Genomic DNA, 26,937 nt, shown 5'->3' with positions numbered 1-26,937 from the left:
CACTTTTGGACATCATGAACAACACAGCTCTTGGGACATGGATGTTTCTCAGCAGGTGTCAGAGGCTAAAACAGTAGTGCTCTTTTTGAAAGCTTAGTAGAAGATTTTATAGAGTGAAATCTAACTATGTACCACAACTTCTAGAAACCACAAAACCTGATGTTGTTCCATACTGTTGGGTATGTCAGACATCTGTATAGTCAGGAAATGTTGGAAAATGACCCAGGGAGAAGACAAAGGAAATGAGTCAAAAAGGCCAGACAGCGCTGGCACCAAGGCCAGTATTGACATTGTGCTCACTGCAGCTCACATTACCCTTCAGCTTGACAGTTGCAGAAAAATGTCTTACCTAAACGATAGCATTGCTATCGTTTGTATGGCAAGTTAACAAAGTCACAGAATTTCCTCCACTTTGGGGAGCAGAGAGGGAGTAGGGAAGAGAGCATAGGGGTTGAGTTTTTTAGATATAACTCAGGCAAAATATCCTCTGGGTTTGGGGTGTGCCTCTGTTAGATTATAAGGACTACAAAACATGCATAGCTCCAAAGTAGCATATGTAAAATTACATACATATATCACAAACCCACTGATACTACATGATTATATAAATTTTCATATGTTAATACAAATAATCATACATAACAGTTTATATATCTATGTATTTGTGTATATATATGTGTACATACATATATATATATAATAGTCATGGTTCTTTTATTCTAGTATTCAATGATAGCTTTTTTGTTTAGAAGCTATACACCCACTACTTACGTTGTCTCTATACAGTTACAGTTACTAAAAGCAACTGTTAGTTGCCTATAGTGGTTGCCCAAGCTCTAAAAAACTGAACTTTTGAACACATAAAGGCCAAGTCAAAATTTCTATATTCTGTTTCCTTATACTAATTGCATTGACTTTACCTGCACAATGACAACGGCAAATGCCTTCTGTTACTACAAAATTTTAAGGATTCACTCTTGACGTAATTCAGCTTTCAAGTTAAATTGAATCCTAATAAAAAATTCAAAAAGTTTACTACCTATTTTTAAAAGACAAAAGCCAGGTATTTCACTACCTATCGCCTCCTATATGCACATACTATTTACACCAAGAGTCTCTGGATCTGAGACATACCTTGTTCTTTCCCGTTGCACACGGTCGTGATGCCATTTTCCACTGTACCCTCCCCATCTGAGCTTGGCCTCTCAGATGACAACTTCTGCACGAACAAAGAGAATAGTCAACATACAGTGTTGGCACCTGCGCCAAATGAAGTGTCACATGTCAATTTTGAAGTATGCTTACTGTGAAATAAAACACATTTCAAGCTCTCATCCACTTAGAAGACAAACAGAAGATCGTAAAAATTTCAGTTTTAGAGGAGTTTTTTTTCACATTGCCACATAGGCTTTAGAAAAGCAGAGAAACCACAAAATAGGTCTATATTTGAAAGTACAGTCAAAACAGTGAAATACAATACCTTTTATTACACAACATATTTTTAATTAATTTATAGACTCTAAATGTTGCTCTTTATTAATCTGCTAAGCAATGAACAATTACATAGATCAGATAAGCATAATTTAAAAATTATTTCTTTAAAAAATGCTTCACATAGGCATTTACAATTATAACTTGTCAGAAAATAGTGCATTCCTACATGGTGCTTCAGTACTTTCAATATCCACAAAAAAGAGGCTTTTGAAATAAATTTTTAGCATCAATTACTCTGTAATGGTTGCACAACAAGACATAGGATGATGCGGTAAAGAGCTTATGCTGGCACAGTTTTGGTAAGCAGGTTACTCATGAGTGGTGAAGTCATGAAGAAGATGTACAGATTATCACAAAAACAAATTAATGAGAAGTTTTGCTACCCTTTTTTATGGCATGCAGTTTAGAAAATAACTATTTTATGACATTTTCAGTTACTTTGCTAATACTCTGCAGATGTGTGCAAGCATGCAAACACACAGCTTTTGCCTGGTGAAATCAGGACACTTTGCTCTTACTATCCCAGGTGCAATGCACTGCTGACTGTAGCATCCTTCTACCGTGGGGGTAGAACTTGCCATCAGGAATTTAGTGACAAAACCTTTGTCAGTGGGAGTTTCAAGCAGGGTCTGCAGAGGGGTCTGCTCACATGGATGCCTTAACAGAGCAGGGGCTTAAATTGGTGCTGGTAATGTACTGATAGTTCAGTGCAGGGTTGTTCTCCTTCCTAATTCTTGCTCTCATATCCTGCTGAGTCAAGGCAGCAGAGACAACTATGTGAATAGCCAAGTTTCTGTGTTGAGGCACGAATGCTTGAAAGGGTCTGCCAAAACAGTGACCTCAGCATGCCCGGGGAGCTCTTCAAGAACTAAATTCTCAAAAATAAAAGACTTTCCCTTAAAGTTTTTTTATGATATTCAGCTATTCTTCCCTGAGGGTCATATCCCTGCTTGCTCTTTGCACTCAATGGAGAGCGTCTCTGCATTACAGCACACATATCAGACCTGCTCAGTCTGCACCCTACATGGCTAAAGAGAAGCTGCTAATGGATACCAGCCAGTCTGCAGGTTGTTCGTGACCAAATGAAGAGACATGGCAGAAGTCTTAATTCTGTAGGATGTGTGTACATATCCAAACAAAGACAACACAGGGACTAATAGCCTAAAATAGGAGCATAAGTCAGAAAATAGCTATTGAATATTGCCCCAGAAAATGGTCTAACATGATAGTTAATACATGAAGTCCAGAACCTAAATTCAATTCCAGCTTTGTAGTCCGAACATCCTCTATAACGATGCGGTGTCTAGCAGTGCCTCTACAAGTAATCTCAAGGAATTTTGCATTCATAATTTTGATAACTTTACCTTTTCCAGCTCTGTCTTGTGTACTGGAGAACTAGACAACGGCCCATCGGAGTCTACTGCTCCCGTACAGTTGCTGCACACATCTTTTATAACCTTAGGAGACAAGGCAAAACTTATTAATTATTCACAAAATAGAAATCAGAGAAATTATATATGGATGTGAAGGGAGATGGGAAGGAAAAATCTCACAGAATTTATTAGGCTGGCACTTGTTAGGCAGGCTGCCACTACACCAACTTCTCCACACTGCCCCCCCGAGTCATTTCATGTACGACCTGGAGGAGACATGATGTCTAGAGGTGGAAGGTTTCAGTTTCTAGACAAACTAAGCTCCAAGGCTCTCCTGAGTAAAGAAACCAACAGCGCTGCTGATTTCCATGTGCTAGTTTTGCAATACGAACTCAGCTGACACCACCAAGTTAATTTCATTATGATGACGAAAAAGTGGGATTAGATCCAAGGTCCCGCATGTCAAAGGACAAGCGTTTTGCATAATACACTACCCAGCTGCTCTTTTTTTGCTATTGGAGAACTAATGAAGTGCTGATCGACTTACAGTTAATACTGTGCAGTGTTTTTTTATATCATACTTGCACATTGACATAAAGGTATGGGTCAAAGTAATTGTAAATGTGTTCTCGGACATGGGAATGGCATTAAGTCTGCTTGTTAAAGAAAAATCCAGAACCGAATTCACTGAGATCTTGATAGAATTTGAAGAACTTCAAAACCTGAAACTATATAAATGTAAAAATACATGATGAGTAAAGACATTTGATGATCCCCTGTGGGCATAATTACGTTTTTTTATCCCTTGTGAGATTACCACCAGCCCATTAACAGTCTGAAATTGCTTGTGCTGATGAGAAGAGGTCCTGACTCTCCATCCAGACCCATGCCAAGGTGGTGCTGAGCTCAACATGTGTGATTACAGCCATGCAGCCACGCAAGGACAGCAAAGCCAAGGGAGCTAAGAAAGAAAGGCATCCTACTCTGCTGGAAGCATTACCGCTAGACATGCAAACTTTCTCCATCACATGTACATGTTTGTGTTTACATATCCAGCTCCTCCCTTCACACTGTTTACAGCAAGCCTGGCTGGCAGAGAAGAGGATCTGGCTCGAGAACTCCCAGTTCCAGGGAAAACAGCAATTAGCTAACTGTCAAAATTCAGATTTCTTTAAAGAAGAGGAAAAGCAAAACAGCAAACAACATCTTTTCAGTTTTGAACGGAACAATTTTGATGCCAAAACCATTAAAGAGCTCAAGATAGCACCAAACAGTCCTTAAACAGCACTGAAGTTCCCTTTAAGGGTGAAGCTAAACAAATCAAATGTTTATGGGCTTACCAAGACCCTATTGCTACAACTCATGAGCACATCATAAATTACAGGCACTATATGCCATAAAGAAAGAAAGAGCACCAGCCCTATTTTACAGATGGAGAACTTGGGAAGAAAAGAAAGATCAAATCACTCACTCAATGTCACATTAAAAAAAATCTAAGCAGAGCAGGGAAATGAACCTACACTTCTATTTCTGACCTAGTATCTTAAAACAGTTCAGCATCCTTTCCTGACTGTCTGAACTTCCCTATACCTTGTCTCAGAAACATAAGCACAGTATTTCATAGCATTTGGCATCCTTTGTAACAGAAGATTTAGAGATATATATGTTGCGTAGCACCTCAGAGTTAAACATAGACCTAAATTCCCCAAAATCATAAGAATATCTTTATGCATGTTATTTTATTTTCAGTTGCTGGTCCTCAGTATGGTGTAAATACACTGCTGTTTTCTTCCTCGAGAAATGTGATCGTACAGTTTCTGGGAACATTCATTTCTGTCTCCTGCATGACCCTGATTCAATGGCTCATGTTTTCAGCATCTGCTCACACCACACAGTTAGTTAATTTTGGCAAAGGCAGATAGTAATGGGAGTTACAGACAGAACAGAGGGAAATGATTTGGCAGCACTAACTGAATAGTATGTGCAAAGTCATGCACTCCAGTAAATCCGGTTCTTATCATACCTCACATATTTAAGGAGAAGCTAAAGTGTTTAATTGGGTGGTAATTAAATTTTGATTAAAAAAATGACACACTGTCAAATGGAAGTTTATGGCAAGATCTGAAGTAAATGCATATTCAAGGATCCAGCACTTCATTTGGGTTCAAGGGGTTCACAGGCAAAGACTTGCTCATCACCTTCTATGTGCAATATAATTGTGTTTGATGCACAGCATAAAACTCATACTTCTACAGCTCAGCAGGATGAAATGCCTTTAATATATGCTTGGATTCACTCTCTATAATTACATTTGCAGACAGCTGCCATTATAAATGTGGTTTTCACATGCTTATAGCTTTAACTCAAAATTTAAGGATAAAACATTCCACCAGTGTTGCCAACTTGCATAATTTCAATCACAAGACTCGGCATTTTTGTCAGTTTTTTCTATGGAGTCTCCTGGAGTCATATGAAAACAAAAGATCACTATTTTCATTACAAAATAGTTGTGAGCGAGAGTGGGGAAAGGGTGTCAGCAAACTTTTATCCATTGCAATGAAATGTGTGAAAATATGAATAAATGTATCTCAGTGGCTTCAAAACTTGAAAGAAAATAAAAGGAATCCCCAAATGTGTTATTTTTAATAAAATGGCATAATCTGGAAGGCTGTACTGAGAATACTTTGTAATGGTGCATACTCCATTAATAGTTTAATTTTCCCACACATTAGAAAAAGGAAATAATTCTCTTTTTCTCACCACAAATGCCTTTGTACATTACATATACACACAACACAGGGTGATTTGTCAGGAAAATCAAACTGAGATCCTAAACAGACTATATATTAAAATATTTAAAATATATAAGCAAATGTAGTCAGAAAACTGAAGACCTTTCATTTCTTTGGATAGCCTCAAAACTAAATACATTTAAAATAATCTTCTGTTACTCCATTGCAGAATTTTAAATACCACGATTGCCATTACAATGTTACAATTAGTGGACTTCAGAACTGCCTCTTTCAAATGCAGACCTGGAAAAAGCTTGTGCAGTCTGAACTATATTATTATTCCTTATTTATGTCATAAAAAGGTCTTGAATCCCCAGCTGGATCAGGATATACACCAGTGTATCACATTGACTGCAGTGACATGAGGAATAGAGGGGAAATATTTGCAGGTACAAAGCTGGAAAGATTCCCTGCCCCAAGCCATTGACAGTGACGGGTGAAGTCACTGGAATTTCTGCCACGTGGTATGTCTGGAATATTTCTCTCTTTAAAAGTATCTTACTACCACTACCATTTACTATAAAACCTTCATACCTGCCATCACCTACAAATTTCTATAGGTATTATATCTTGTTTTAAATAACACAACACGACTGGAGGCAAAATACTTACCCTACATGCAAAGTCAGAAGAATCAAATTAGGATTTTCCAGCTACCTTCAAAGATCCAGATGAAAAGCACAGGCAGTAAAAGCAGAAACCCAGCTGCCTGCCAGCCAGACCCTGCCACACAGGAACCCAACAATTGTGAATAAAAGTACTAAATTTGTAGCTGGTTCCTTGTAGTTGACCACTTTGGGACCCAATAAGGAATAAGACTGAGTCTTCCTGCTTTTGAGGAGCTTGCAGACCTCTCTCCGGGTGGATACCATGGGACAGGCTCAGGCTACAGGCTGTGATCACCACAGGGATGTGAATACAGCATCTTGTCTCATCTCACGTTTTCATGAAACTCACAGGAGAAGCTCACACTTTTAATATGATCAAGTTCAAAAGTGATTAGGGAGCAAGCTGATAGCCTGACTTCTCTATATAACCTTCTTACTTCACTTCTGTTTGTAACCAGGCTAGAAATGCATCCAGCCAACCCACCCCCTCAGCCCCATCTACCCATGTGTTTCGCAAATACAAGAATTGCTAAAAATGGGACGGGCTGAATCGCGCGCCTCTTGTCTTTGCTGCTTGACTCTGAAGACAGGAACGTGGTAAAGCTGAGATCTGCTTGTGCACAACACAGCAGAGGGAAAAGGGTTTGGCTCCAGATGTAACTCAGTATTTCTCATTCCTGAAACACTCCTTTTTTCAGTGCTGGAGGAGTACTGACTTTCTGGGACTCTTCATCATTTTGGCATGACTAAATTCTCATTTTCTCTCTCTTTTGGACCCCTACACACTACCTACATTAGCATCAATCTCCTCCTTCTTAAGCGAGCACCAAAACTCTCTTTTAGCATTTTGCAGAGAAGAAATGCCCCACGGAGTTTACCTAGATAAATTAGAGGAAAAGCAGAAATTATTCACATCATAGCCTATGCTTTAAGTCTCAAAAAAAAACCCCCTTTACTTTCTGTACTGGAAAACATCGTTCTCAAGCATCCCCTAGCCTGACAATTCATCTTTCTGCCTTATTGCCATTTGAACAAAGCCGGGATGAGATTTTAGCAGACTGGCAGCCAGCAAGCCTATCTGTAGTGCCTGTATATCCCCTTAAAAATCCTTTTCTGACATACTCAACCAAGACAAGCCCTGTATCCTGTCCCCTGCGTTATTACCATGAAGTCTACCGCCATATGTGGCCGCTGGATCGGGCAGAGCCCAGGGAAGGAGGCGCTGGGTGGCTGGGGAGGGCGGCTGGAGGTTCCCCGTGCAAGGGGAGCTGCACCCCTGGCCCAGGCGCTGCAGAGGTGCAGGCCGCACTTTAGGCTGTTGAGCTAAGCTACGTATGATTTAAATAATTTTCCATCCAAAGCTCCAAGTAAGACAGGGGGAATACTATCTAGTGGTGAAAGCAGGGGACAAAGTCTCAGCCCTCCTGGGTTCTGCTCTCAGGCCTGCTACAGCTTATGTTTGTGATTTTAGCCAGGTATAGAAAACTTCTCCCTGAGAAAACAAGCAAATAGGATGTTTACGGTTCTGTGTCTACTGGTGTTTTTTTTTTTAAATTTACACATGCATCTGCTTCTTTCAAGTAATGTATTGTTTTCTGCGGTGCCGGTCACACAGACGCGCTCCGGTTCGCAGCCAGGATGGAGTCCTCCGGCTCCGTCCGAGCGTGCTGGCAGCAGCCCTGCAGGCCGCTCAGAGGCCTCCCACGCAGCTCAGTCTGTCGTGTCTCCAGAACATGCCCTCAATAGCTCTTCTGCAAACATGCTGACCTTGCCGTGCTTTGAACCCAGGTATCTAAAACCCTCTCTTTGAGACAACCGGCCTGTAAGGCGTGGGAGGTTTAATTTAGGTTGCAAAACCTTCACTGCTGGTGACGATGCGCAGTGGAGGAAGAACCCAGCCCAACTGTCTTGGGACACAGTATGTTCCTGAAGTTGCTCGTAAACGCTATATGGAAACCACCTATACTTAGTACGCATCCCCAAATGCACTTTTTCCAGTCAGTTTTAAGGCATGATCATTCGGCACTTGACTCAGCTACAAAATGGAGATAATAACCTCTTTGGGGAACATTACTTAAGCCAAGAAAGTAATGTTTGAAGTGTTCTGAGATCTCTAGCTGGAAATTCCCATAGAAAGTAAAACCAGCCATACGGTGTTTACAGTTACAAGCTCAGTTTTGTGCTGATTTAAACAAGTAAAAGAAGAGCTCTGTCAGTAGTTTATTCTTCAGTAAAACTCAGTCCACATTAAGACAGAAGCCCAGAAGTTACTCAGCTCAGGGCAGTAAAAAAAAAGATGTTTTCATTATTAAAGACAACATGCAATTGTCAGAAATGGAAAGTGGGTAGGACAACCGGATTAACTGCCCTACAAACAGTGTTGCAGGGTCTTCGGATGACTGGATACACTCACAACCTTGATTTTCTTCTCTCCTCAGGCAAAAGACCCCTCTTATTACAAGAAGTTCAGAACTGACTGAGCATTGTCAAAATGATAGATGCAGGTACGTCTGCTTGTGCTTGAAACATTCACTGCTCAATTACAGACCCTCAGCTGAAGAGACTGCTGCAAAATGGCTGTACACCGTAAAATGAAGAAAAGTTATCAAAGGGTATATAACATTAGGGAAAAATGAAAATCAAGGCTAGTACTCCAAAATGATAAATTAACTCTCATGCATGATAAATCAGAAATACATTTTTGCAGGAGACAATGCTAAGAAGAAGAGAAGACCTTGGGGCCGGACATGATGACAATTTCCTTCTTCTATCGGGTTTTCTACAGAAAGCTACTTCAGAACTTAATTTCTATGGCATCCATGTATTTTTAATATTAAGAGCAGTTTTCTGTGGCCTAGTTTGCAGGTCCTGCACACAGAACACATTCATCTGTATGAATGAAGTCACTAAACAAGCATCTTCTTGTAATGTCATGTTCTTAGTAGTCCTCTCATTTTTAATGTAGCATTTCCCAGGGATGCTGACAAATAAGTTTAGTTTCACCAGTCTGTTGGATGCGGAGACAAACAGGCAGATTTAAGACCTTACTTGACCACAAATGCACAAAAGTGCACACAGATGCACATATACTGAAGCGCACATGGAAAAAGCTCATTTTTGGGTCAGAGTGTGTAACAGCACACATTTTTTCGTGTACATTTTTGTGGGAACGTTTTAGGACTCAAGTCTGGAAAATTCCACCACTTTATGTTGCCCACCATATTACTGCTATGATCTCAGCTCTAGCCTGAATTTATACTAGTTATGCTCCTTGCTCTGAAATCTTGACAGCCTCTTTGGTGACATCATCTATCTTTTTTTCATCAGGCATTTGTTAGCTGGTAAAACTGAAACCCCCTTTGTGGTTTCCAGTCTAGACTTCAATTTGCACTAGGTTTATCAGCTGGGCTTTTTTGGTGTCATCTTTAGAAAAAAAGTCTAAAATATTCTGCATTTATTTCACACTTGTCTTCCGTTAGATATTTTAAAATTGTTTGCTTAAGTAAATGTATTTTATACACATTACATCTGACTTTAAAAGAAATCAGCTGATTCAGCTTTCATGGGAAAATCTAGCCTCCAAAGCCATTTTGAGCTTTTCGGGTTCAAGAGTAAAGCTTTAATTTGACACTTACATATGAATTCATGAGAACCCGTTGTTTGTAAGTGATAACCTGGCTCCGCTGGCATGTATTGGTACAGTATCTTTGACAGAGAAGGCATCTTATGATTTAAATATGTGGTTGCAGAGACCTTTCTCATTCTCAGTCTCTGAATCTGCCCATTTTTTTAATTACAGAAATCACACGTGGGTGACAGAGCGCTGGAGAGGACTCTGACCCTCTGAGTGACAGGCAGGGAAAGCTCAAAGCACTTCTCCCAAGAAAAAGCGTGATCTCTTTCTGAGCATAGGAACTTCCTACACAAAGCCACACATGATTTTCAGAAGCTCATTTTAAGTAAGGTTTGAATGAGCAAAAAATAATTGTTTTAATAATAATTAAAAACACCTTAAATTTTCCTACATTTTTAAAAATACAAAAACCAATGTTTTTTTCTCAAAAGCTATTCTTGAAAACATTGGAGCTGTTGCAAGAGCTGCACAGACCATTTTTGTTTAGGTGTTGGATAGGCAATTTGTACCACACAAAACAGAGTGCTGCTGCAGCCCTGAGGACACGGAAGTTGAGCTTTGCAGCATGAAGGAACTAAGTAAAGTGCTCTCAGACAGTTTCCAAATGCTTTGCAGATAACATGCTCTCCGGCCATTCACCCTCGTCACACACAACTTTGTTAAGATGCAACTGTACAATTTTTAAATTGCAGGAATGGACCTGGGATATAGAAAAAATCTAGCACTGCTCTGTCCGCCTGTGTGGGAAATGTTTTATGTACAACTTGAAACGGAAAGAAAACAATTTTTATGAAGGAAATTCTGATAAATGCCCTTGAATTCAGCATTACTAAACCCAAGTTTAGGACAATACAGGAAATAATGGTGCCATTACTATGATCTAATTCCAGCAGAATTCCCTTGGAAAAGAATATGACTTATGAATTTTTTTTCATTCCAATCAGTGTTCTTGAAACTCTAGGTGAGTTAGTGGGACACTTGGATGATGCTAGACTTTAAAACTTAAAACAAGATACCGATGTTAGAAGAAGCCTAACAACTACATAGCTGTGATTAGTTTCTATTAGAAAGACAGTAGAGAGTGCATTTTCTAAGCTAAGATGCAAACTCGCAGTCAAAACCACACACACACACAAACCACAAACCCCCAAAAGGTATATTCAAATATTGCAAAATAGGAAATTGCAGATTAATTTTCCATTTAGTAAACTAGCCCACAGCAGAACTCATACTTCTTAAGCTGCATTTTATGTCTCCCTCTTCTGCAACCTATCTGCCACCAGGAAATTCCTACATGTTTAATTCGATTGTATTTGGAAAAATACAACTTATTCTTAGAAAAGTTAAGTACCATATAAGGTTAGATCAGAGCACAGCATGGAGAATGCCTGATGAGTCTTACGCATTCAGACTTTTACATGCATTTAAAAGGCTGGATTTCAAAGTCTTAAAACAAGCTACTGAAACTGCAGTGATGGTTTCCCACACTATTTCACTGACCTCCACAGTTGAGACTGGCAAAGTCCAATATAAATACTAGTAATCTGGTTAGGATCTAAAACTGCAACTCTTGTGTTGGGATTTTCCACATTTGCAGACACTGAACAGAGAGGAGTGGAAGATGACAAAATCCTTTCCTGACTTTCTCAGAAGTCTGCGTTCCCAGAACAAACCATAACAGATGATATCCTGCTAAACCTTGAATTAACATCAGGAAGCTGAAGGATTTTTCTCCATCCAGAGCAATTCAAACAGGTCTCTCCTGAGAGATCCTTCTTTTTAACAAGGATGCGGTGATGTTGGTATGCCCAGTTTTTGCAGGGTAGCCTATGGCAGTTATGCATATATACCACTCCAAAAAGCAACCTGGGAGCCAGCACCCTCCACCATAGGGAATTTGAACCTTCAGCTCACTACCAGTGTGCCCTAAACCACCAAAGCTTTCTGGAAAACGAGCTGAAGATCAAAATGGAAGGGAATTTGCCACCTTTCCTCTTGGTGCCAGATTATTGTGCAATTAGCAGTGAAAACCATATGCAGCAGCAGCTGTGTAATACTGAGCTGGTGGTTGCCCACGGAGTTGCTTCAAGACCTGAACACTAAGTCTGTATTTCTGCAGTCACAAATTAGATGGGATTTAAGTGGTCTGGATTTGCTTGACTGCTACCGTCTGTACCTGTTTTTAAACAGCAATTGAACAGGCAATGGGAGCACTCTGTGAATGGAAAAGCTCATGGTCAGAAATCCCCGCTTACCTTTAGCCACTGTTCTGCCTGCTCTTTGCTCTGTACTGCCAGGACCAGGGCATCTGCTCCTTGGTGTGCGATTTTCAGCTCATGCTTCTTCTTTTTGCTGTCTTTGGGAATGTACGTGATACTGCAGTCATTCAGGAGCAGCTCCATCTGGGGCTGCTGGTCCTTGGAACTTTTGTAACACTAAATAAATGTAAGGAAAGTTCAAAAGTTAGATATCACCTCTCTGAACCCTGGGGGAAAGCTGTTGTTATACAGAAATGCTGTTTTTTAATTTTTAATATTTTTCGCGCACCCCTTTACCACAGAGTTCAGCCAACACCAACTTTGCATTTCTCCTCCTCCTCCCCTCTATAAAGCAAAATTACTTCCAGACTGACATTAATAGACATCTTTTATTGCAAGACAGGTACAACGTATGGAGAGCATTAAGCGTCTCTGTGTTATCCTTATGACTCAACTTTGACCTTGATCAGGTAGGAGGAGGGTGATTTAGGGTATCTATTCACATGTAGCAGCAGAATAAACTTGTACAGTGTTGTACTTGTACTTTAAGCCTAGATGCTTACCCTGCCCTGCAGCAACAGCCTGGCGTGTCAAGGCAAACCTACGCCAGTGACTACGCGCTGCACATGCCCTATTCAGCTGTTCTTTTTCTTAAGATAAATAAAAAAATTGTCACACTGTGGAAAGGGAACAAAGTTGCAGGACAGCAACTTTTTTAGCCAATTCAGATTAATCAGTCACTGCACAAAACCACATAAATCTCCAATATTGGTTTATTTTGTAAGCCCCTGGATAAAACTTTATGATTTACTCGATGTTTTTTCCCCTCAGTAGTAAGTGCTGTCAATGAACAGCCATTTCATGCTGGATGACTGATGACCTGCTCTATGTTTAAATTGGTGATCTAAAGATTAATGGTTTCATGTTACATCACTTGTCCTGCAGACCTAGTCCCCATTCCTGTCTTCTAACACATCATTATAGTTGGGGTTCATCAAGCTGTCATAGAGTGCCAGACCACAGAACAATGTTTAATTGTATACATGAATGTCCAGTTATTTTATATCCTTATGTAAATTGGGCTTTTACTCATACAAATAAGCACAAAGGCTAAAAAAGGTATCTGATAATAGAGAAGACTAATTAGGATATGCATATGTAGAATAGTTGAGTATAAATGTGAACAGAGAAAAGCACAATAACTTTTGCATGTCTGCAGCGGTACTCATGTCATGATACAACTGTCGGGAAGGCAGTAGCTGTTAAAAGTATGTTACAATCACTACAACTTAGGCTGAGCAAATACAGCTACTCTCAACCAGCCTCTGCAAATCACTCATAATCCTCCTTCCCTCTTCAAAGCCCACTAACTCAGTTTCTCTAGCTTGCTCACAGATTTTAAGTTTGTAACACTAAAAAAATACTGGTTTCAAGCTATGAAATCTTGAAAACATACATTAGTCACTTTAAGAAGCAATAAACAGCATGTAATTCCCTTTCTATTAATTTAAATATTTTACTTATCATTATACATTACTAAAACTGAAGTATTTATATATTAAAGGACTTAAGTGAAAAACAATTCCCTACTAAAAGTTATTTCTAATGTCTTGTGCTAATTAAAATATTTTGGTTTTATGATGACAGCTGCATTTATAACACAAGCAATTACTAATCCCTAAGAACATATATTTGTTTTACTTGCATATCTCATAAGTTAAATGTCTAAGTCCTCCTTCAAACAATAAACCAATCTTGTGTAACTTGGTCATTAGACTCCTATTGTGATTTTTGTTTTCTTAATCCCCTCTACTGAATTACTGAAAGTCAATCCCTAGAAGGAAAAAAGACCACACATGTGGCTAAAAGAAATGAAAATAGAAAAAAAATAACATATTTCTCTACGGAACAACAAACATAATTGTAGAAAAAATATTGTGTGACTTCAGAGAAAATCTGTTTTTTCCCCTCCTCCTTTCTTTTCTTCAAGCTGTTATCAGATGGTCCTGAAATTTGATATGATCCTGGTATATGGTGATAAAAATGTGGACTAAGCATAATGGCATTACCACAATATAATACAAGCCGAATCAGAATCAACATTCTTTTCGACACTCTATATAGAGGAGGATAGAAAAATTAAATCCTCAGTAACCACTAAAAACTGGCAAATGAATTCCAGCTATATTTTCAGAAACCTCTTACCCAGATACCTCTATTTCATATCCTGTTATTTCCTATACCACCACAAGCCTAAATGTACTTGAAAAGTGAACAGATCTAAGCTATGTTGTAAAAGTGTAGAATAATGAGGTTCTACAGAAAATGTTCTATCACCTGTTAATCAGCTTTGTACCTTTGGGATATTGCAGTAATTATGTGTTACATAATTAGTTACAACTGTTGGAAGCACCAGACAGGAAGACAGGGAGTGCATAAGACCCCGACTTATTTATTACTGTAAGCATTAGGTCGCTTATAATGACACAGAAGTGAGTGTTTCCCTCAGTTAGGCTCTCTTTTCAGAAAATAAAAGGACATCTATGAGCAGATAATTTACTAACTTCTGCAATCTTTTGCTGGTGCCTCCAATCAGAAACATAACAGATATGCTTAAGGAACAAATATATCCACTTGTTTCTTTCCTTTCCATAATGCAGCTGTGCATCATGTGAATACTGCATCTGTAATTACCACAGAACAGATGGCAAAGGTTTAGTTTAAAGTGTATACATTACCACGGCGTATGCTGCCAAGTGAATTCGCAGTCTAACAAGGGACTTTTCTCTCCAGTGGTCTGATCCAACAGTTCATACACAAAGTTCCCTATGAGATTTTTGGTCCGCAGGGAATGAAAGATTGGATTTAACGGTTTCAGCAGGTTTTTTTCCAAATGAAATACGTTAGAAGCTAATAGGCCAGACTTTCTTTCCAATATCAGGGAACTGCCTGGGTTTAAGTTTAAGTGCAATAAAAATCAAAGTTCTAAGTGGCTAAATGATACACTTAGAATTTCAGTGCTTCTCTGCTTCTTGGGGAAATCATGACCAAACACTTTCGTAAGGTCACAGTAGACTTGGCCACTGTTTGCAGAACATATTACAAAAACGAGATTCCTGTAAAAATAAATACACCATCTAAAAGGTAGAAAGAAAATATAGATAGATAAAAATAGAAATTACCAGTAGTTTGTTTTCTTTGATAACACACAGTAGTTTCGTCCATTGTCCAAATCGTTTCTTTCTAAGGAGGAAGGCACAGATTTTGGCATCCTTCACCAGATCCATAGAGGCCTCCTCGGAAGGCCACTGATGTCTCATTTTCTTCCCCTTTCCATCCTCCTCCTCTTCATCGTAGGATTCGTAAGAGCTGCTCATAGCATCTGAGTCATAATCTTTAAGAAAAGCATAAAAGTGCCAAGTTAAAACATTTAGCAATGAAGCATACTGAAATAACTGAAAATCTCAACAGGGTTCATTTTAAGTTAAGGCTTTTGAAAGTCATCCATGAACAAATTACTGTTTCAATTCTTAGTAATATCAATACATTAAATTAGTTGAATAAGAGATGTTGTGCCATTATGAAATTTTATAGAAGACCCATACTGATACCTTGGGAGTTTTCACTGAAAGAATGAGCTGGGAATAAATACTTTGAATTTTAGGGTTTTTTTTATCATCTTCAAAATATTACTTAGCAGACACCTTCGTCTTTTGTAATTCTTTTACAAACAACTTCATCTTGCCCTATTGCATAATGCAAAATGTAGGCACAGAAATGTCAATATTAGTACAGAATATTAAGAAACAAACATGGAATATGACAAAGGTCACAAGAGTAAATTATGGGGCACTATCTACCTATCATAACATTTTACACAATTCCCAAATACAGCATCTGCACTGCTACAATTAATGTTGAATAGACAATGCTGTTCCTTGAACTGTGGACTCCGCTGGAGTTAAAGGCATGCTGCAAAAAACATCTTGTTAAGTTAGCCTAAATACTTCAATCCGGCTCGAAGTTTGGTGATATAATGGCAAGATTCCTTTTTAATTAAACAATTTTTCATTTTCAACAATGCAATCAGCTCTAGCAATCCCTTCAACTACAAAACTAATTTGCCATTATCACAGAACCCTCTTTTTCACCATACACACTTATTTGTTCATGTGGGCATATAAGTAAAAGTCCTCAGATAATAACACCTGAAGGCATGCCTGTTATCCACTGGCACGTGCTCCCATGAAGGAGACTTGATTGCAGTTATTTTCAATAGCTGAAAGCTCATCCAAACATCTCAAGTAGACTTTGATATATTTTAGGCCAGAAGGTGGAAGAAAAATCTCTCATTTGCTTTAGCTAGGGAGTTAGGACACAGCTGGGATGTAGGAAGGAGACATGGGACAACTGGGAAAGGGACAAGAGAGTGGATTGCTGGAAAGCTCATTCTAAATCAGTTCCTCCCTACATGTAGAGTCAGAATGGGATATACCCAGACCTCACATCTCTAAATCAAGACTAGATATTCTGATCCTATATGTGTTTTCACAAAAGTGTACAAAATAGTTTATCTTCATTCCAAAGTAAAATGAAAATAAAATTTCAAGTTCTTGAAACTTTTTTTTTAATTTAATTGAATTGCCATCTTATGGTCAATTCTGCTACGGAGTGTTTGGTTTGGGGCAGCTCTGTACAGGCAAGTGGTAAAAGCCTCAGATGATTAATTAAATTAATTGTAGGAAGTGCTGATTGAGACTTCAAAGTAGAGATTGAAATTCTGCATGTTAAATATCCTTACAGGTACTTCCTGCGTGGCTCACAAGCAGTCCAAGTGCAGATTTCATGTTAGCAATACGTTGTATTATGAGCAGAGGGACTCTGCTGGCACAGCAGTTGCAGGTTCATCCAATTCTCTGTTCACAGGAGGACAAAAGCCAACAGGAGTTTCTGAGGCTGACATTACTGGACTCCCATCCTCGAGCAGTCTAAGGGGATCTCTGGGGACCTGTTGCCATATCCTGCCCATTAACTACTCCCCATGTTTCTCTTCTCCTTGGGTTGTGGGACTCTTGGCCAGAAGAGTTTGCTGTGTGACTCACGCCAGGAAGGATGACCACCCTGGAGTACTCATATCATCTGGGCTCAAACCTTTGCTGCTCTTTGCCACATCCCACTTCTATTCTTTGTTTCTCCAAACTGCTGTATCATGACCAAACAAGGCTTTCAGGCTCTGGACACAAACTAGCTTCTGTTCACGTTGTAAAGTGGCTGTTTTAATGTAAATAGCATAGGCAGTCTACTACCCATCCATAACAGCTTTAGCAGACATTCAGAAGGATATGTTGAGAAATCCAGCATGTACATATAATTTCCAAGGGTTTTGAAGCAGTATTACTTCCAACTAATATTCACTGTGAACTGATTCTGGGAAGCAGCAAACTTCGTATTAAAAATGCTAAATTGTAGAAGCAAACTTTTGAAGGTAAGTAGTGGAAAGGCTACTAGTAACTAAACCCTGTCGTCTCTTATTGTCTCATCGCAACGGGTAATGAAACAGGCTTGACAGTAACCTATGGGTAAGATCTGAAAACTTCTTGTGCATATATTCAAGTCAACACACTCTTTGGGTCTTGGAGTGGGGAAGGGAGAGAAGGGGAGAGAAGGGAGAGAAAAACAAAATGTGTAGAAAAAGTGAAAAGTGTCTCTCTAAAATAAATTTATTTTATTAAGTCTACTCAAGTCTCAGAGACTGAGATTCACTGATACAACATGTTCCAATGCTGCTGACCTATCTTTTTCTGCATCTTCTGCATTTTCTGATTATTCTAGCCTCTTCTGACATTGGCTTTTCACACTTATTTTCATCAAAATTTTCCACCATTGGGGGCTGAAAATCGCAGTGGACTTTCACATTATTTGTAATACTGTATTCCAAAGATTAGTCTGTGATAATGTAGGCATATTGTACAGACTAGTAGTTTTTAATAAAGAGAAGAAGAGTTATCAGATAAGGCATATGCAGTCTTGTTTTCATCTACATGCATCTAGTCATTTACAAACAGATTACGGGGACCTGAGGAAGTTATGGATATTTCATTTTCCTGATCTATATGCTCCAGTTTGCTTCTGCTGCTGTTTGCCTTTATAGGGAGGACACATGGTATTTAAACCTTCTTAATGACATTACAGAAATATTCCAGAGGAATATTTACTTCAGATAATGATATCTATCCCAAAAGTTGCGTAACGGTTTATTCTTGCACTTTTTATACTTTTAGCACTTCTTTGTTACGGTCTTCTCCACCTCAAACAGTCTGAACAGATAAGATTACATCTTTGGTTAATACACTGCTTTGGTGGCTTATTTTAATTACCACACACACTGGATTTAGTGGAAATTTTGCTTCAGTGGAGATATATTACTAATGGCATATTGAATTTAAAAGCAACTTTATTACTGATGAAGAGCGGAATACTTTTAACACAAATTAAAAGAAATGATAAGGAGTTCAGGACATAAGAAAACACAGCAAAATCACAGCAAGTGAGATGATAAGTCACACTAACAGAGATTTAAATGCCTGGAGATATATATACTCAAATTACAGAATTATTACTGAAACTTAAGGCTGATATCTTAAATATTTTTATGGATTTGGAACGTTAAGTACAATAAGAAATCAGTTTCATATTTGTCTTTTTTTTTCCCTAGGCAATCCTTAGCAGTGTTATTAATATTTGTTCTATTAATATTTTTCTGCCTGAGTATGGCTTTTGTTTAATGACAAAACACAAATCAGCAGTTCACCGGATTACAGGGTGTAGCAGGACCACCCTGCAGCATTTCAAGGGAGGAAATGAAGAGAGGAGTGATTTTGCTGCTCTGCTAAGACTGTATGTTCCTTCATGTGCTTCACAGTATACGAAACTCTTTCTTTCTTACCTTGAATTTCTTAGGTAAACTAAGATAACCTCAGTTTGTGCAGTGTACGAGTGAATAATGAATATTCTAAGGTGACTCCTACGCATGTGTTTTAAGAACAGATATATCATTTTGTTCATTTGTTCTGGTTCAAATAATAAAAATGGCTATAAAATGGGGGAAGATATGCCTTTAATCTTTGGGCCATGGAAAATAATGATTCCTGATAAATCAGCCATATACAAGCAAAAAATTACCTCAGCCAATAAAAAAGCAGCAAGAAGGAAAATCTTTGCAATTTTTTGGTACGCAATGTCCTGCTGACTGACCCTGCGTGAATGCTCACAGCAGTCATTTCATGGGTTCATCAGTGTGCTCTCAGCATAGCTCCGCTTAAGCGCGTAAATCTTTGGACGTTCTGGTGGTCAGTTAGGAGGCAGCCCTCTGCCTTTTGCACTGAACGAGCAGTCACAAAAATACTGTCATGTGCATCAAACATGGCTTGTGGGAGCCAGTATAAGTGATTTATCCCTATTGACGATATGTCACCAGAAATGCTGCAAATCATGTCTTTTCAATAATTCCTTTTTCCTTTCTATTTGTCTACTTTAACCAGTATTTCAGTGCAATAGAGGCACGTCGGTAGATCTGCAGATCAGCACCAGTTTCTGAGACCTCTACGTTTACAGTATCGTCAGTTTAGAGGGGTTTACTCTGGACAATACTTAGCTCTGGACTCATGGTCCAATGCCCCCACCATGTTCATGGTTCAAAGCTGTCCAAAAGATTAGCGGCTGATTTGAACCCTCTGTCTCCAAGAGCGGCTGAAACATGTTTGTGTGCACCTAACTTGAGCTGCAGGTTTAGTTTCCTCTCAAAAGGGGCCTGTTTTATGCACACCAAAACAGTTTTGCAAACCAAACCAAAGCACGGCCAGCGAGGATAACCAGAGCCGTCCCCAGATGGTCAAAGCCACAGCAGTAGTAGAGATGTGGGTGCTGAATACTAAAAAAGCTGAGGGACACTGGAATTGCCAATTGCTCAGAAACTGATCTGGATATATATTACTCACTGGAAGTGATGTACTCAGGAGCCTTTCCAGGACTAAGTGGCACTGCCTCTTCATAGTAGCCTTCGGGGAGGGAAGATGTTGGTAATGGTGGAGGCCCATTATCTGGTGGCTAAAGAAAGCAAAAAAGAAAGAAAAAGAAAACGTGAACATCTATCTTTCTTGATAAGGAAGCAGAACCTTCTTGCATGTACTCTGAGTCCTTTAGGGGTATAAACACAGTACAATCTTACTTGCCGTTGTTAAGCATGGCAAAATCAAGGTAACAACTACATTAAAAGAAGTCTTTTCTACAACAGCATTGAGTAGTAAAAATGTTGAAAAGATACAGTTCTCTACATAAGAACTAGAAACTTAAAGGGTCTATGTAGCAAGGTGATTTCTATGCATAAACCATTTTACAATGTTAAGGCATATTTATTAGTATTTTACATCTAAAATAACTCATATTACAGCAGCAAATAACAGTTTGGCTGGACAGTTTATGAAGGCTACATAGCTTGGTCTGGCAGAGATAAAGGACAGATAATTTAGATCATATTTTCATGATGTATTTTGTTTTTCAGTGACAAATCAATTCTTAATATAGATGTTAATTTTTAAAATGCTCTTTCTTTCACATAGTGAAAACTGACCTACAACCAAGGAAAAGTTTGGAACATCAAGAAACTATTATATGATAAAATAAATATTCCAAATACCAGGTCAAATTCTAAAATGCTTCTTTTCTAAATATAAACCTGTTTCAAATTTAAAACTGACCGACTGCTGGTATGTTGATACAGTAACAAAATAAATTTAGTACTCTAAGACTTCTTCCATATGACTTTACTGTTCTATTTCCTTAACAAGTACCAAAACAACTCTATTTTATAGAACTCATTCATATTTGCCACAGGTTTTTAGTTCCATGTTTTCATATTGGAGAAAATACTGAAGTCTTTTTCCAACCAGTGGTTCATTGTATGATTACAAAAATATAACTTGTAAGCAGAGTGTTATTTCTGCAGTAAGATTTTTTCAACACATCTTTCTCATTTTTCATGTAATGAAAGAGATGTAACGGTGTTTGTCTGCATCGGACTGATCCAGTCTAAACTCGGTGAACAGACAGAGGTACCGAAGGAAGACCCTAGTCAGGGTGGGTTTTGCGCGTAGTCGGATACAGACACTTATGGAGCGCAATCCAATGGGCTGAACAGTCTCGTAGAGGCAGAGAGTCTTCTTCCGCATAATATAGATGAAGCCACAGTGACTAGACTCCTCTTTTGCTATAGACCTAAAGTTACTCGGGAGGAAGCTGAGTTTTACTAACACGTGGCATTAGCTGTAATGATATTACTCCTATGGGCACTTTCAGAGCCGGATTCATCTTTGCAGATTTCAGAGTTCGATATCTCCAAATCTCATTACCCATTACACACCTATGCCGGACACCTAATTCTTAACACCACCAAGGCGAGCCCCATCTTTGGTGTGCTCTTTAGTTAAATTCATATCGAGTAGGTTTTCCCACCTTGCAGGTAAGTGCTTTTGTATTCCAGATGTGCAGGAAGGCAAGGAGCTAGGGAATAAACCTGTCCTTCAGCTCATCCAGCACTGACTTCCCTTTGTGCACCGAGTAAAATCAGAAACTTCCTCATGAACAATGAACCGATTTGCAACTGAACACAGAAATTCTTGGTCAGATTGAGATTTACACTAATATTACTTCTATCTCACATGATATAGCCAACTTCATATGTTACACACAATTACAGATAAGAGATGGCAATTACTGTTATCTACAATGTGAACCAAATGAGTTTTCCTCACAGACCAGTTTTGCTAGAGAAATTATCTGTCAAAGAAGCAAAATAATGAAAAAAAATTACTTTTAGCATAGTTTCCCTGTGATTCTGAAAAAAACCCCAGCCAACAAGAAATTACAAATCTGCACATAATCACAAAATAGATGAGTCTTTCAAGGTTAGCTGCTGCTGCACAACAGGCGTAAGGGACATGAAAAAATATTGTATGTTCATTAATATTGGAAAATTGACAGAACTTTATGAATTTTTTCCTACACATCTACACACATCAGCTCTGTGTGCCCTGAACTGCTAGACACAATAGGGGAACTGCCTCCAAAGGGTTTGTATTTTCTCCCTTTACGCAGGTTTGTTCCTGGGGCAGTGTAGATTCATACCACCCCTTTCATAAGACAGATATATTACTATCTTGGTCTAGCCTTAAACGATTTTCTCCATCAGGTGTACATACGATATATGAAATTCCTATCATTATTAAACCTAATTCACCCAGGAAATACCCATCCTGAGACTCATTCCAATTTTGACTTGACACAGCACCAAGGTTTCAAAGCTATCTTTTATCCAGAAACAAATAAGAGGTTCCAATAAAGACCAGGGCAAAAAACCCCCCTTGTTTTTAGACAAAATGTTATTCAGAAAGAAAGAAAAAAGGAAATGAAACACAAATGGTGCTTGTCTGAATTCGACCCTGCTGGAGCACCAGTTACTTCATGCAGCTGGGGCGGGCTGGGCTGTGCAGCCAACGTCAACACAGATGGAATCCATTGCTGAATTAACCAGGCCCTCCTTTCCGAAATGCATTTTGCAGTGCTTGCCATAACAAAGTTGAAAACAATTATAAAAAAGATTTTAAAAAAATAATTAGGAGAAACAAACATCCAACATTAAATACTTTCCAATTAAAGCAAGGCTGCTTTAATATTGAAAGAAAATCCAACTGATTAAACACAAAATAAAAATACCTCACTCAAATCTGTACCATAAACAGCTGTATCTTTTGGGAGCTACGGAATATGCGAGTGTTCGAGCATCAAGAAATGTAAAAATTACATCTGAGCATTCTGATATTACTTACTAATATTTACAGTGCTTTAATTTTTTTACTATGGCTAGCTATAATGTTTAATTCTTTCAACTTGGCAATTTTTAGTGAAAGAATTTTGATGAAGTTATGAATTACGAACTGAAGTAATTCTTAATTCGATAACTTCTCATTAGTTTACCTGAAAAATAAAAAGGCCATAAACCCCACAAAACTATTTACATATTCTATAAAAGGATTAAATCTCAAAACCCCTAGAACATGTGTAGTTTGAGTGGTATCAAGAGGAAAGACCTGGCAACCTGCAAAAAAGGCATTAGCATGAATTTCTACTTCTTTTTTTTTTTTTTACAACAGGCCACAGGGAAGAAAACTGGAGAATGCTGCCTTTCAAGAGAAATAACCTTGCTCAATCACAGGAGTAAGAACTGAGTTAGAAAAAAAATAGCATTATTTTTATCTCACTGGAGGAAAAGGAACAAATATGAGTAAGATATTGTTGCCCAGAATAATGTCAGTAATACTGAAACAATAGTGATAAAGGTGTTTGTGAGGTGCTGGGTCTGAAACCAAATGAGAGATGCTTTATCTGAAACCAAGAAGCAGGTGGGGTGATAATTACACTACGGAGTTGAGATCTCCGAAGACGTTAAAGACTGGATTGTGCATGGGATGCCCAAATCCAGTTTACAGGAGGGATTGTTGAGAGAAAGAAATACATATCTCCAAATAATAAGGAATATTTGCCTGGATAGTAAAACTCGTTATTCTACTAGACACTATGAAATAGTCTTAGTGGAACATTAATTTTACAGCATACTATGGTCTTCCCCTTCACCTGCTCCTCTGAGTTCCACCGACCACAAATAAAGTCTGTCTTTCTTTATCTTAGGAGATAAAATACTTTTATTTCCCCATTCTGTCCAAGGGTACCTACCAAGACAGGTAGGAACTTTTTTTCAGAGATAGTCTAGCTGATATCTGCTGATGATATGAAAGCTGTGGAAAGCAGCATGAAACAGAGAGGAAAATAAATGTCATCGTCTAGGGACCTGAGGGTATAAAAGCACTTTACACCCAACAAAGACTTATACTATGTAGGAAATAGAAAGAAACACCTCCCTTTACACAATGATTTAGGATGTGGAGGTTTCCAGTGGAAAGCAGTGACTTTAACAGAGGCAAAGACTGCCAGTACACCCGTGCTGCAGGCAAAGACTGCCAGAAATTCAAGGGCCATGCTCGTGCGTGTGCTATTAGATCAACCACCAATTCGGATCCAGCCAGGCTGTGGAGCCAGCTGCTACATAACCCAACACTGAAAAGCAGCAACCTGAGACTGGAAAAGTGGTCACACACTGGTGATGCATAATAAAGCTATTCAGAAGCCAGCAGGCAAATGTGGGCTGTCAAGAAGAAAACTTGACACATGTACATGCCATTTGCTTTGGAGCAAGCTTAGACCTGACCCCTGTACAACCCCATGGCATCCTCAGCCTGGGAGAGGGAACACATTTACGATCCCTTTCCTCACATGTAAAAAAATTGATGTCCAGAAAGCAGAATAAATCAACAAACTGAATACCAGTACAACTGGAAAAATTACTGACAGCACATTTCAAGCAGGCTCCTTCATACCACTGTAAAGGCTGGAAACTGGGCACCAGTACTTGCCAAGTGCTTGGTATGAAAGCCTGTAGATAAACTCAGCATTGCTAAGGCACTAGAAAGAAATCACCATTTATTGCCAGCTGTTGAGGACCTGGATGGACCTTGGACTTATTCAGGACAAAAGCGCTGACTATATGTGACGTTAAGACCATATTGAGCTGTGCAAGAGTGAAATACTAGCCTGGCTGTACACAAGCAGAACCTGCAAAGAATTCTTCATTTGATCTCAGCTCCGTATTCAAACTTTATTAACATCTCAGCTTGTCAGCTGGACTCTACAAAATGGGGGGCCAAATAACGTGAAAGAAATCTAACAATTTCTCTTTTCACCTCCTGAGCACATCTGACAAACCAGGCCACCAGACACCAAACTCAGCTTTGTGGAACACAGTAGTCCTGTCAGTCCCACCACAAGGTGGGTGACATGGCTGCATGACAGGCTGTTGGGATAGTCCCACCCAACCACTGCTGAGTGCACCCAAGCAATTACAGCACATGCCTCTGGGGCACCAGTGCTACCAGGAAAAAAACAAAGGGAATTGCCCAAGAAAGCAACAGCTGGAGTCAGACATGATGGGAGGCCCAGCACCCCCCAGCAATCCTACAAAGAGCTGAACTGGTAACCCACCAGCTCCTACTGCAGTGCTGAACAGATGAGGGCAAGGAGGATGCGCTAGTGGAAGTGACTACCAGGTGGAGGATGAGTATATGGACAAGCGAAGCTGTTCCTTAAGTTGATCCCGAACAGTGACTTGAGCAGGTTTAAGACTAAAAACAAAAGAAGGTACATGCTTTGCATGCTGTCCTCCTGGGCGTGGAGGTAAGTACATCTGACACAGCCTAAGAGTGTGTCTGCTGACTCAGGGATGAATGCCTAATTAAAGGTATTTCTGGAAAAGTGCTTAGTATGTGACTAAGATAGTGACTACAAACAGATTGCAGCCTCAGAAAGCACAGCCTGACGATGGGAAAGGGATCTGAACAGACTTGCTTGCATTTAAAGAATGAATCAGGGCATACTATGGCTCCACAGTTTGATCTGAAGATTGCCTGGAAAACATTTACACAGGAACCTCACCAGGAACTGAGTTACCATTTCACAAAATACAGCACACCTGTGTTCTGCTTAGATAACCCAGTAACCCCCTTACCTAAGCAACAGGAAGGTAAAGATGGCAATGCAGAGGATCAAACGGGAACAGTAAGAAACCAGCACAGTGTGCTGACTGAGCAGAGAGCCCAGCTGGTTCTTCCATCTCTCTGATGGCAATGTCAGCCTGCAGCAGAACCAAGGCATAAGCTTAAGCCTCAGTTCTTGCCATTGTATTTAATTAACATTTGAGATATTAAATAAAACTGAAAAGACTGGAGCACAGAATGCACCACTGAAAGGACAGATAGCTGGAAGGAGTTACACCCAAACTCTATGGAAGACAGGAGTGGAAATAAACTCCAGACTCCATGGAAGTAACAGAAGATCTAAGAAGATAATTCCAAAGTAAAAAGAATGAGCCGGAAACAAAGCCACGGTATTTCTGTATCACTGAGATATCATAATAAAAGATTATTACACAGCCCGCTGGAAGCATCACTCAGGCAAAACGATAGAGTTGACTCATATCAAGCAAAGGGTCTGGGTGTACCAAGAAGAGAAATGGGCTTTAATTAATGCCAGGGAACACTTTCATGCATATTACATGGGAAAGACGAATCTGGATTTTAAGCAGCATTGGGCCCTCAGTCAGAGGTGGTTATTGTAACTGTGCTCAAAGAGAGGTGTCTGTATTCCCCAGCAAAGACAAAATCACCTTCCTCTTCCAGAAGTTAATGAGCTCATCCAGATACACGACATGACAGTGCAGACAATAGGCAGTATGGTGAGAAAAGTGTGGGCAACACCATTTCCACCAGAACAATACTCTCTGAGGGCTTGAGCATCAAACAAAAACAAGAGGAGACTTCGGTACTTACTGGCCTAATTCATTCCCCACGTGTTTGTGCGTAACACGCTAATGAGCACGTTTAGAAAGTGACCTTCTATGGAGGTCAAAGTTCATCAGCACCTAGTAAAGACGGCAAAACGGGCACACAGCTTCACAGCGAAGCTGTTCAACCCTACGCTAATCCTGACCCGAGCTCATCCAGTTTAAATGTGAATTCCAGTTAAATGTAGTTGGGAACAGCTCATTCTGGTAGCTTAGACACGAAGAAAGCTTTGAAATATGGTGCATTGTTATAAAGGTATGTTGTAAGTGAA

At 39.3% G+C, this 26,937-nt stretch overlaps 1 protein-coding gene across 2 annotated transcripts in view; it reads right to left on the bottom strand.

Moving 5' to 3' along the window:
• Positions 1-26,937, bottom strand: part of AFAP1 (actin filament associated protein 1) — a 61,622-nt gene that overhangs the window by 23,869 nt on the left and 10,816 nt on the right. For both annotated transcript variants that reach the window (XM_010284472.1, XM_010284473.1), the window contains exons 3-7: positions 20,157-20,265; positions 15,342-15,553; positions 12,157-12,336; positions 2,859-2,951; positions 1,135-1,219 (exon numbers count right to left, since the gene is read on the bottom strand). In XM_010284472.1, the coding sequence (XP_010282774.1) occupies positions 1,135-1,219; positions 2,859-2,951; positions 12,157-12,336; positions 15,342-15,553; positions 20,157-20,265 (679 nt within the window). The remainder of the gene's footprint in view (positions 1-1,134; positions 1,220-2,858; positions 2,952-12,156; positions 12,337-15,341; positions 15,554-20,156; positions 20,266-26,937) is intronic.

This window comes from Phaethon lepturus, unplaced genomic scaffold, assembly GCF_000687285.1.
Source record: "Phaethon lepturus isolate BGI_N335 unplaced genomic scaffold, ASM68728v1 scaffold10473, whole genome shotgun sequence".
Classification (NCBI taxonomy): Eukaryota; Metazoa; Chordata; class Aves; order Phaethontiformes; family Phaethontidae; genus Phaethon; species Phaethon lepturus.
Note: the sequence above shows the minus strand (reverse complement) of the source record. Positions and strands in the feature narration are given on the sequence as shown.